This window comes from Rhineura floridana, chromosome 1 (assembly GCF_030035675.1).
Source record: "Rhineura floridana isolate rRhiFlo1 chromosome 1, rRhiFlo1.hap2, whole genome shotgun sequence".
NCBI classification, from domain to species: domain Eukaryota; kingdom Metazoa; phylum Chordata; class Lepidosauria; order Squamata; family Rhineuridae; genus Rhineura; species Rhineura floridana.
In genome coordinates this window covers 64,695,594-64,708,719 of record NC_084480.1, presented here as the reverse complement: position 1 = coordinate 64,708,719, position 13,126 = coordinate 64,695,594, and the positions used below count along the sequence as shown (strand labels likewise).

General features: G+C 40.9%; 1 protein-coding gene across 3 annotated transcripts in view; it reads right to left on the bottom strand.

Moving 5' to 3' along the window:
* The window catches only part of RGMB (repulsive guidance molecule BMP co-receptor b), a 53,637-nt gene that overhangs the window by 23,320 nt on the left and 17,191 nt on the right, over positions 1-13,126 (bottom strand). For all 3 annotated transcript variants that reach the window (XM_061623101.1, XM_061623121.1, XM_061623110.1), the window contains one exon: positions 4,691-5,199. In XM_061623101.1, the coding sequence (XP_061479085.1) occupies positions 4,691-5,199 (509 nt within the window). The remainder of the gene's footprint in view (positions 1-4,690; positions 5,200-13,126) is intronic.

Sequence of the window (13,126 nt, the reverse complement as noted above, 5' to 3'; positions counted from 1 at the left end):
GCCAGTTACAATACCATCATAGCCAGTCAGCCAGCAGAAGGCACTCTAGGAGACCATGGGAAAGGCCATGGTCTACTTTACAACCTAGATTGTTGCTCTTGCTGCAGAGTACTCCCATCTTAGGAGAAGCCTACAAAGGAACTGGAAAATGATCTCTGTACATCTTTAGTATGAAAGGAAACAAGCACAGCATCATCAGTCCAACCCAGCTAATCTTCATAGCTACAACAGGGCTCACACTTGATGCCATGTCAATTCAGGGTGTTAAGGAATAGATTTTTATAAAATGTTATAGTAATTCACAGCGATGTACACAGAGTTAATCCTTTTACTAGTACTACAGGAAGATGAGTAAATGGCCACTGCCCTTTGGTGCCTAGTCCCCTGCCCACTGAAGATCTTCTGTTGACAGCAAAAACCCACCAGCACAAATCAAAGATTCCACAGCTTTTACTATAAAACCCACACCGATGCTTGCTTGAATGCAACAGCAGTGCAATCTTATTCACTTGCGAGCTTCCTAAACTGTCATCTACAATTTGGTTAAAAAGGGGCAAGTGTCTTGTGCACATAATTAAAGACAGGGGATGGGGCTTATTAGAGAGGCAGAAGGGCCAGATGAAAAAGCCTCATGGGTCAGATGTGGCCCATGGGACACAAGTCCCGCACACTGTTTAAAGGGTCATATCTCCAATGTGAATTGTTTCCACCTATTTTGTCAGAGGCCACCGAACAAACAAAATGTGAAGCAAACAAATTCATTTTAGCATACATTGTTGTGTATTCTATTTATTTTATCAGATCACCCTCCTTGAGACTATAAATCTGTCATCCTTGGATAACACTGCAAGTGCACTATTGCTTTCAATCCTAAAAAGTAACACTTATAAAATCCTGTTGCCTAAACACATAACCAAAGTGAGCAGTCTGCACTGAAAATATGGCATTAAATTTATTCCATTCTAAATTCAGCCCAATCCTGTTCTCTTTTTGAGAAATCTATACTGCTTAGTGGAATCTGCAATATGCAGACTTTAATGTTGAAGTCTTATTCATCCAAATAAAGGTTATTGTTTTCACTCAGTAAGTATTGTGTTTGGAGAGATCAATAAGACTGCAAAAACTTTGATTTTATAGTTTTTAAAACAATACCTCTGCCTTGCTGTCATTAAGGCCTTGCTGCTACAAGGCCTCCCTGAAAATGGTGGAAGTTGTATGCAACTCTACATGGAGAAAGATAAGAAAATAACCACCAAAAAGTAAATAATTTTCCATTTTCCATCTTTAAAAAGTGAACATTTAAACACAGAACTCAAACAATGCATGAAGGCTTTCAAGTAGTATGACATGCATAACTTCCATGACAGCAGGAATGGTGCATGAATTCCCACAAAGGTGTTCTGATAAAAGCCTAATTGCCTGGCAGTGGAAGTAAAACCTCAAGGCCTGCGAAGCTTCCAATAGAATCAACAGTGCCAAGAAAGCTTTTTCAGACATCCTACAGAGAAAGCCTCTTTATACACACACCCACATCCCATTAGTTGCTTCTACCTATTTCAACATCCCTGTGGATACAGAAAGACAGTTTGGATCAATCATCTCTTAACACTGATGACAGTATTTTCATTTTATTTATTTATTTATTGGTTGTTATAGTTTCTGTTGTTAAAAAGCAGGGTGTTGAAGACAGCACTTTTCCCAGGATTGTGGGCCTGGACAAAGAGGAAATGCAACTTTAAAACCACATTAAGCAGTAACAGGAGAACCCATCACTCAGAAGGGCATCCACCTCAGTATCTGACAGCTCATTTTCTCAAACCTTTCTATCCGTTCACCAAGAGAACAAAATGTCATATTGAAATTTATTTTTGTTTCATCTACAGCCCGCCCTTCATCAGCAGGTGTTCCCAGGGCGGGTTACATAGTCTAACATAAAAACACAACTATCAATACATAAAACATAAGAAACAAATATTACAACTGATCTCAACCAATGTTACTACTGCTGACCAGACAAATCAAATTCCTGGAGGAAAAGATAGGTTATCACCTAGTGCTAGACATTAAACGATGTTGGTGCCAGCCATTTCTCAGCATCCTACAGCAAGAATGCCTTTCATGTGTCATTAAACTACAAGCATCACTAGGAAATGAAATAACAAGAAGGGCATCCCTAGAACCTCTTAAAGCCCAGACAGGACAATATAGGGAGGAGCTTCTTCATATAACTGTCTAAGTCACCATTAAAACCATGAACTAGTCTCAATAGCATACATAAGTATGACTTGCCACTGGTTGGTGACCAATGTAAAGTGTTTAATCATAGGGCGTAAAAAATGGTTGTATGGCTACAAAAAACATCTTGGAAAGTCATGAGGGTTTAAAAAAACATTAAACAATCTCTTCCTTCCAAGTCATCCAAATTATATAAGGAGCCACACACTTCATGTAATCTTGGGGTCTGTGTGAATGACTCCTTTGTAGGATGAACAAGTTTTAAAAGGTGGGAGGTATATATCCACATGGCCCGAAGGTCACTTCAAACATTATGTAACAGCAAATTCCAGGTGTATACTCATCAAGGAGCTGCAGCCAATCCTCTCTCTTCCCTGGCAAGTATACCTGGATACAAACATGTTTTATAGTTTGTGTGTATTCCAATGTGTACACGCAATATGTTTTACAGGTATACTTTGATGCTGAAGTGGCCTCGAGCTACACAATGCCTACAGAATGTCCATATCCTTCACCTCCCTAGCAAACCTTATTTGCTATTTTGAACTTTGGCTATCTCATATATAAGCTTCTGACATTCCTATTGCTATCTACTTTGAGAGAACAGCACTTAGTAAAGACTTGAACACATGACTGGAATTAGCAAACTGGATGCTGATAATCAGAAGTATGCTTTTCTCAAATGCCAACATTGGTTTGGCATGCAAGCTATAATTCTTGACGAGAGCTACCAAAAAAATGCCCCCGTTTTATTTATTTAATTTATTTATTGCATTTGTATACCGCCTCATAGCCGAAGCTTAACTTCTCCTCCTTAAGACCAATCATTGGTCAGTTCAGAATTATCCTACTTTAATCACATGCTTTAAAAGTGATTCAAGATCCATATCTATATAGCACAGGAGCTGACTGTCAAGAGCTGGTCTAGTTCCTTGGAATTAATCCCTTTGTAACAGGTGTAGAAAACCTATGGCCATCCAGATATTGCTGAACTACAACTCCCATCAGCCTCAGCAAGCATGATCGATATCCAGGAACAATGGGAGTTGGAAGTTCAGCAACATCTGCAAGGCCAAAGGTCCCCCACACCTCCTTTAAAACAAGGCACAGCTTCTTCATAGGTATCAAAAGGAATGCGGAACGTTGAACAGGCTCAGCTACCAAATTACAAGCATTATGGGTCAATCATGCATGGAAAAGGGCTAAACGTATTGTTCTTCCCAAAATACTTATCTCACAAATTGCTAATTGTATGCTTCCACTGGCACTCTCTCAACGTTTGTTACAGTGAAGCAACATTACATCACTTCAGCTCCTCTCTTTTATTTAACCACCCTGCATTTCTGATTGCTCTTTAGCTCAAAAGCCCAGGGGCATTAACAGCATATCCTCTATGAAGTCATCAACAGAAGCAGCTTCTAAGACAAGTCACCACTTTCCCAACTTGGAAACTGTCAAGATCATCCAGTGAGTTTTATGATTTGAACTGGCACTGTATGGCTCAAGGCCATCTTTGAGTCAAAATGGATGCTCCCCCATCAACTAGAATAATGCTAGACTAATACAAGACTAAATTTCTACTAAACTAAAGTGCATATTCTGGATCTCTTAACGTTTAAGACATTAACTCATCTCTGATGTGTCGTCCCAAGAATGTACTCTTGCTAAAGAGCATAATATATCCCTTGATGATCAGGCCAAAATCCATCTCCTGCAGCATTCTTTAGTACAGTCACCTCAGCTAGCAAGCACAACACGGCCCATCAGAAATGGGTCAGGGTACATCAGTAAAGCACTATCTACTGTCCGACAACCCTTATTTAGAGACTGCAGCCCAATACATGCATTTCACGCAAAGCACAATTCCTTCCAAGTTATTCCCAACAACATTTTCCCTCATGTTTTGTACAACTTTATTCTGCATAGGAGTTCATATACTACCCATTCCTCATCACTCTTCAGCCATCTCTCTCAATTATCCACCCAATGTTCCCTGCCCATAGTGTGGGAGACCAGGAGCCTCTTCACTAGTCTTAGCACAGCAGATGAGTTGATACTTAAGGTCAGCTGTATTAGGTGGTAAACTCTATCTCTGGTCATGCTTTCCCTACATGTTTTCCAGATTCCCCATGTCCAATTACCACTGGTCACACAAATGCTGACACCTGTGCTTCCTTCTGCCCGTTGGTCATACCGTCTCCACCCTATTCAATGTTCTGCCAGTAGATGGCAGAGGGACTGCATCTTGAGCATACCTATCACCTCCTTGTCCCCACATGCAACAGCAGTTTTTGAAATACAAAATTAAACATCAGGCATTCACATGCAATAGCTCTGTTTCTTCTCACACACACACACACACACAAAAGGGAGAAATGTTCCAGATTTACACTTTTAGATTCCACATTCGCTTTTTAAAGAGAAAAATAAGGTGCACACACATGACTCTACGTACCTTATTTGTTGCAGTAGCACTGGATCTTGGGACCACAGGCACATTCGTCACTTGCACTGACAAGTAGTTGTTATCTATCAGGGGCCAAGCCCCTTCCACTTTGCATGTCTGAAAGTGATCCTTAAAGGTCCGCAGATGGGGATCTCCAAACAAGCCACAGAAAAAGTAAGTAGGAGGGGTTTTCTCTCCTCCATGAAGTTCTCTGACTCCTTGGCGGCCACTGTAATTACATGGGTCATGGGTAACTTCAGGATTAGTAGAGGATGTTGGACCATCCTTGGAGCAGTTTCTCTGGCTCATGAGATCACTGATCCCCAACACAGCAGAATGATAGACCAGATTTCCACGGCAAACTTTGGAATTGCGGTAGGTGCAGGCAGAATACGCACGCAGAGCTTTGCAGAATTCCAAATCAAAGCCATCAGCAGCAGAGTTTAGGTGAGAAGTTAGCGACACAAAGTCCGTGGTGCACTTCTGGATTCGACATGGTGTTTGCAGCTGGCAATCACCTAAGGGGAAGAAGCATGAACGTTATTTGGTAAAATTAAATTTCATTTTTCATAAAAGAGGAGAGAAACATCAGCACTTTAAGATAACCCATATGAGACCCCAGGCTCAAATAAATGCATTTTCAGCAAAAGTTAAATCTTTATTCCACAATGGCATGCTCAAGATGTGTCGTACCCTATCCATGATCACTTAGAAACAATGGCCCAATCCTGTGCATGCTTGATTGGAAATAACTGCCCACCATGTATAAATGCTATGCACTTCCTAGTAAATATACTTAAGAGCAAAAGTGATTTGTCATTTGTTTTAAAGTATCTCTAACACAACATCTAACTTCCCAAGAAGAAATCAGATTTTTAAAAATGCAAGGGCTGTATACAAATGCAGCAAAATCATTTCTGCTTTCAGATTAAAAAACGGAGTTCAAAACTTTGAGCAGGGCTGAGTATACCCTACACTAGACATACATGGATCAGACTATCAGTTTCACATATTTCATTCATGTCCACGATCTCCCAACATTTTTTTTAAAAAAGACACGAACACTCGCATTATTTTTGAACATGTCTGCAAAATTCAGAGAGGTGTACAAATTGAAATGGGAACTGCATTCTATCAGAGTATTAGCCCAGGAAGTACCAATCAGGTCAGCTGAATGAAATCCTCAAGCACCCTTACCCGCCACAATACCCTCTTTCCAAACCGTACAGAAAAGGCCATACTATTTTACAGGAAAGAAACCCTATGTTTTACAATCAGAATGAATTATTTGAACAGCAGAAAAATTGGTATCTTTCTTCAACTTCTGCAATTCATATTTTCAAAAATGTTTGGAACTGGGAAATTATGGAAACTGCATTTAGATGCAGAAAGACTGAGGGGGGAGGGGAGATGGGAAGCAACCATAGGACAGAACTATACACAGCAAGCAAGCTCCACCCCTCAATCATAATTTCTTAACTTTCAGATGCTCCACCCCTGCTCCCGCAGGAATGCTTCTACATTTTTCTGCAATTCTTTGACCTTGTTCATATAGAACGCTAAAACAAGCCATGTCTTAAGGAGGACTGAGCAAGCAGAGAAAATTGTGGCTGTTTTATTTACCCCTAGGTCCTCCTTTGGCCACGATACCCAGAGCTAACCCATGGTTTAGCACAGCATGACATGCAAAACCAGGATTGTGGTTTGTCTCCCCCAAACCAACTACGAGTGGTAAATCAAGAACAAATCTTGGTGACCGCCCATGATTTGTTGAGAGTGAGACAAAGAGTGAGCCCAGGTTCACACATAATGCTAGGCTTGTTCAGCTGTGGTAGGGCAGCAGGAGGAGAGGAGAAAAGTGGCTGCAATTTTCTCTCTGAGTACCCCATATGCTTGTTAATTCTAAGCCATGGCTTGACTTAGCATTACATGCAAACTGGGCAACTGAGTTCCATGACCCCCCTTTTTGTTTAAAAAAAGAGGAAAATGAGATTTCCAGAATGCTGTGCTTGTGCAGACCTAGAAAAACTGCACATACTATACAAAACAAATAGAACAGAGCCTGAAAAGTTACACTTTTTTGTGGGAAAGGGTGGGGAGAATGCAGGCCCCAATTTTTAGTTTTGCTTCTCTCCCTGACTGAAGGCAGAGTACTTGTTTTCTTTAGAGATTTCTCCCCACCCTTCTCTATTGACCACAGTCCCATAATTATTTAAAACTACACTTAATATTTGTTAACGACAGAAACCACATACTGCAGCTATGCCTGGTAGCCTAAGGGGGAAACAGGGCTATGGAACACACGTGATAAATTTGCAATTCAATTCACATTAAGAAAAACCACAGACCTTCACGTTATGTCAGGATTGCCTGGCTTCTGAAAAGAAGGCCAGCTCAGCTAGTGCCTGTAAAAGGGCTCTCTCTTCCCTGTTATAGGGTTCTTAAAGACACTCAGCTGAAACTATGAAAGCCTGCAGAGCCCTAGTAAAATCAACACAATAAGCAATTCCAATCTGCACTTCAGGACCACTACACATGTTATACTTTTAACATGCACATGCAGAGCACATGGCCAAACTATAATGTGCAAGGGAGCTCGACTGACCGAGGTTCCCTGTTATGCATACGCATCTTAAAACACGTTTGTCTCCCACAAAACAGCCATCGAGAACCAAGAGAGCACGGAAGAAGCCAACTATCATTCCTGCTTGGTACTTCAGCCATAGAAGAGCAAGGAAATCTGTAGTTGCACAGCACTAGCTGTATAGCCGAGGTGCTGGATGCTTGTCTCCCAAGATACCTGTTTAATCCCTAATGTTATAGTCTGACAAAACTAGTCTAGTGGCTTTTAAGACTAGCATCTGGATTCTAGTCACCCCTCAGCCATAAAGATCATTGGATGAGTTGGACCAACCACTAGCTCTTACTAGCCTACTTCATAGGGCTGTTGTGAGGGTAGAATTGAGGGCGAGGGGACAGAGAGAACCATGTCTGCCACTTTAAACTCCTGACAGGAAAGGTGGGATATAAAGGAAATAATAAAATGGGCAGTGAAAGAATGTCACACATTTTCCTAGCTATAGAGGTGTCCATATTTAATCCTAATACCATCTGCAGCTCTGAAAAAAAGAGGTCTTCATTTCAACCAGTGTGGTTTAGTGGTTAGAGTACTGGACTAGGATTGGGGGGTCCAGGTTCAAATCCCCATTCCCCCAGTAAATTCACTTTGGACCAGCCACCATCTCATACATCACAGCAATGTTGGTATAAAATGGAAAGGGGGCCATATATATCGCCTAGAGCTCCTCAGAGGAAAAGGCCAGATATAAACATAAAAAATAAAATCAGCATGGACACATCTATCCAGAAAAGGGGTACACCAAATGAAACCAGGAAGCAAAGCACTGGGGGGGAGCAGAGGGGCCTTCAGAATGGATGTGGTCTTTCAAAAAGGTCACTGAGGGTATCTGACAACAATCATAAACACAATCTTTTATACAAAAAACAAGCTGACGTGTGTTCTAACAAGGCTTACTGAAATACAAGTTATGCTGAAGTTTTAAAAAGACAAATACTGTTTAAAGATTTAACTAAATATGATAAACCTAATTTCCTTGGCTTGCTTTTCTTAAATTTTAGGACTGCTTTTCATGTTACTTGAACATACGTTTCAATCAATTCTGTTTGCAGGTTCAAGACTTGCTGGACTGTGTCTACAATTGAGGCAGGAGGATGCTGAACAGGTGAGGGTGAGCAAATTTTCCAGCTGCGTAGACAATATGGAAAATGCACAAAAAGACCACCCAAGACTGATAATATGGGCTTTAAAAAATCTTAGTGCAATTGTCAGATTACAGTGCAGCAAAAACGTTGGCACTAATCCAACCAATTTCAATAGAGTTTTGGGGAGAGGGATTTTTTCTTTCTTTTTTGGTCAATGCAAGAGAATTAAAAATATACTACTTGAAATAAGTAGGACTAAAAAGTGCTGAGCTTACGCAGGCCTGTGCCCTTTCTTATATTCTTAAAAGAAAACTGCTCGCTGCTAATTTAAAACCAAAAAAGGATGCCAGGATATTAAGCTTTCTGCCACAAACTGATGAGATCTTGATTGTTTTCCAGTATCTTTTAATCCAAACGTAATGCATGGAAAACAAAAATGTTTGACTACAACTGTAATTTTTAAAAGGATACCTGGTAATACTGTAAAGACATCAAAATGTTCTATACTGAAGAATTACCATCCACAGAATAGTTGACAGTCACAACTGTGCAAATAACGTACAAAAAAATATCTTACTCCACATACAGCAAAGTTATGATGGGGGGTAATAAAATACTAATATCTTTTCTCCAAATAAAAGCTGGATAGCTTTTCACATCCGGGGGGGGGGGGTAGAGAGGAAAGAAGTGTTCTAGAAGTGCTATGCACTAACAATCCAATCCAGTTTTTTCATACTCACAGCCCAGCAAAAGGGTGTAGTCTCAAATATCTTGAACACTTGCCTTTTCATACTCTTTAGCATTCCACCCAGGATAAATTTCTGAAGAGTCAAAAACAGCATTCCACAGGCAAAGCCTTGCCACTTTTCAAAACAGATTTGATTACACTGCCTAGTGAAAAGCTGGCCATATTAAATTACTCTGCATTTGTGTTAAGGATATGCTCATTTAGCAAGAGATATTTCTAAGCTATATTGCAGGAATTTTCTTCAACATCACCCTGCACCATCTGCAAGTAGTACTACAATGTTTTTTGTTCTCTTTAGCAGGACCGGTGTTTTGAGAGGTGTATCTCCCAATGCAAGTAGCAACAGGAATAAACCAAAAGTAGTACCCAATGCAAGTAGCAAAAGGAATAAACAGCATGACAAGGTTGCTTAGCAGACAGTCTGGTTGATTTTTGCAGATGATCCATGCAACAACTTTCCAAGGGAAGCATGCTGTACACGTGTACACACACACACACACACACACGCTGCAAAATGTAGTTGGGCTGAAATTAATACGTAACTTCTAACTAATCAAAATATCAAGATGAAAAGCAGCCCAAAACAGTAGGCATCTATGTTTGATATAAATGGAGAAGGAAAAACAAAAAAATGACAATACCTATTTTAAGTGCAGTTTTTGCCTCCAATCCCCCTGACTCTTGATCCTCCTCTCCCTCCTGCATTCATTTCCCCCTTTTTAATTAACTGGTTTCCATGGACACCAGAATGCAATGGCTGTTGTTTTCAAACTCAAGATTTAAAAAAGCACAAGGGAATAAAAGCCTAGTAAGGATACTGCAAGACATTACTTTTTTTACTGGTTTCACTGTTTGTCGGAAAAGAAAAGAAAATCAGTATTATCAGCTTCATGCCTTGTATTATGATATATAGACTGGCCAGTTCCAATACTTCAGCAGAAATGAAGAAATACCCAGTTTTTCTTCATTCATAAAAATCAAAACGCTTGTTTCTGAGAAGACTTATTGATTTCTAAGACACTGCTCTAGGGAGAAAATGATTTGAGAGAAAGGAATTCTGGACCTAGAGTTTTATTTTTTTAAAAGCAGTGCTTATGAATGATGTTCGTACGATGCTCCATGACGTTCTCTAGGTGGATTACAGTAAGTAAGAATAAAAACCTAGAGACTGGCCTAGCCCTGATGATTAAACTAAATCCCAGGTGCCCTATCACAATAAGAGGTGAGAAATACAACAGCCCAATCCCATGCATTTTATGGAATTAAGTCCCACTTAGTTCAATTGGGTTTTCTAGGCAGCAGATGTACCTAGGACTGCAGCCTGTTGACTCTGAGGTAAGGTTCATTACTAAATTCAACAGAACCTAAATTCAAAGCAAGGTGTGCTTTAACCAGGCTGGAATGTCAGCTTGAATTGCGATCATGGCTCTTGCTCACCTGGATAGAGAGATGTGTGTAATCTTATACACCATTTTATTGTTATGTGTCTTCAAGTCGATTATGACTTATGGTGACCCTATGAATCAGTGACCTCCCGTTCAGATCTTGTAGGTTCAGGTCTGTGGCTTTCTTGATGGAATCAATCCATCTCTTGTTTGGCCTTCCTCCTTATACACCATTGAGGATTCTTATTTTAGTTGTTCCCCACCTCAGAAACATACCCATTCCCTTAGAGATAGAAATCAATTATATAATTCTGGTTTGAATTTTTGCAATCCAAAATATGAGGATGACTAGACCACGTGAATCTAAAGTGTTAAAAGAGTGGAATACTTAGCATAAGTCACCATTAGGAAAAACTAGAAACACAACATGAAAACAGCTTCACAACATAGCCAGTTTCAGCCAAGCTCATGTTCTTCCAAGGGCCAATGTTCATATTAATTTTACTTGTTATTTAGAGCAGGGTTGGGGAACTTCATACCTGGGGTCCAAATGCAGCACTCCAAGTGTTTCCATCCAACCCCCAGGACTCTCCCAAGGCCTCTGCCCAGTCCTGCACCCTCCCCGAGTGCTTTGACTTAGCTGGAATGTTCTTGAACTGCAATAATGCCTCCGGCTTACCTAGATGGAGTGTGTGTGTGCACGCGCATGCGTGCGCGCATAGAAACTTCTGGTTTTTGCATTGCTGGAACATGGCCTACTATACAAAGGTAAAAGTCACCTCTATTGCTCCACTCACTACTTGTCTCCGTCCCTGTCCACTGCTGGCATATATGGCCCTCGAAATGTGGCCATGTGGGAATGGTGGCCCTTGGGCTGAAAAAAGTTCCTCATCCCCAATGTAGAGACATAGGAGTTCTAAAGGTGCACAATTGAGGAGGGTAAGCAGGGTGGGTGCAAAAAATATATGTTTAGCTACCTACAAGCAAAAAAAACCCCAACAGCACTTGGCTGAATCCCATGCAATATCCTGCAACAAATCATGCTCATTTCAAGGATAACTGGGGGGGGGGGGTAATTTTTAGCAACTGCAATGCAGTGGATAGTAAGAGGGACACTTTTTGCTCCAAAGGCTACTAAAATGTTCACTGCTTTGGTGTGGCAATGTGGCATTTTAACATATCAGTGCAGCTGGATTTTATACAACATACCACCACACCTGCTTTCATACAACCAGAGAATCTCACCAAATATAAAGTTAAAACTTGACTGAATCTTTCGCCACACCCCATATCCAAAGTAAAAATGGAAATGGACTGCCTTCAAGTCGATTCCAACTTATGGCGACCCTATGAATAGGGTTTTCATGGTAAGCGGTATTCAGAGGGGGTTTACCATTGCCTTCCTCTGAGGCTGAGAGATAGTGACTGGCCCAAGGTCACCCAGTATGCTTCATGGCTATGTGGGGATTCGAACCCTGGTCTCCCAGGTCATAGTCCAATACTCTAACCACTATGCCACACTGGCTCTCACATCCAAAGTAAAAGAGGACCAGAAATATTATTTGAACTACAACAGCTAGGAGGAAAAAAAGAAAATCTACCAGTACATATTTATTCAATTGCTTTGTTGCTTTTCTACACAAATAGGTGCCGTCAAAGTGACTTACAGTTAATAAAAAGTTAAAATTAAAAAGAAAAAGAAAAAAATAGCATAGTAATTATGGCTGGGTCCTGAGTTTGCTCCCTCTAGTTGGAACATGCCCTGAACAGAGTTCCACTCATGGGACACTCCTGCCAGCAGAAAACATGAGGCAAATCTTGCCAATTCCCCACAAAGTCACTTGTGTCCTCCCAAAAGCCTGTTCCAGAGGATTGGGGGCCCTCCAGTGCAACATGTAAGTGAGAGGGGACGTGGGATCAGCAAAAAAGTGTCTCCAAGCCCCTTTTACTAGTATTAGACTCCACTGGATCTCTATCACTTCCGTTCATGAAAGCCCAGTTAAAATCTAAACCAAGAACACTAGCACTAATGTTACAAGTGTGCTTGTGTATTTCATTTTACTACACACAAGAAGTAGTGGTGGCCACCAACTTGAATGGCTATGAAAGCGCATTACCAAATTCATGGAGGATAAGGCTTTTCAATGGCTACTAGCCACAACAGCTACGTTCTACCTCCACTGTCAGAGCTATGCCTCTGAATGCCAGTTGCTGGGATTCACAACTGGGGAGAGTGCTGTTGTCCTCGGGTCTTGCTTTCAGGTGGGATTCCCATAGGCATCTGGTTAGTCACTATGAGAACAGGATGTTGGATGAGATAGGCCTTTAGCCTGATCCAACAGGTTCCTCATCCGATCCTCTCCAGGACTCAATTCTCATCAGCCCCAGCCAATGGTCGGAGATGATGGACGTTTTAGTCCAACACATCTGGAGGACATCAGGTTGGGAAAGGCTAGTGCAGAACGCAACAGCCTACCAATGTTCAAATTATGAAGGCAGGTAACCACAGCAGAGGAGGGAGAGAAATCTGGCAGCATTGGGTAGATACTGTGCAAGCAAGAAAAGTGATATGTTCTTTTAAATAAAAAA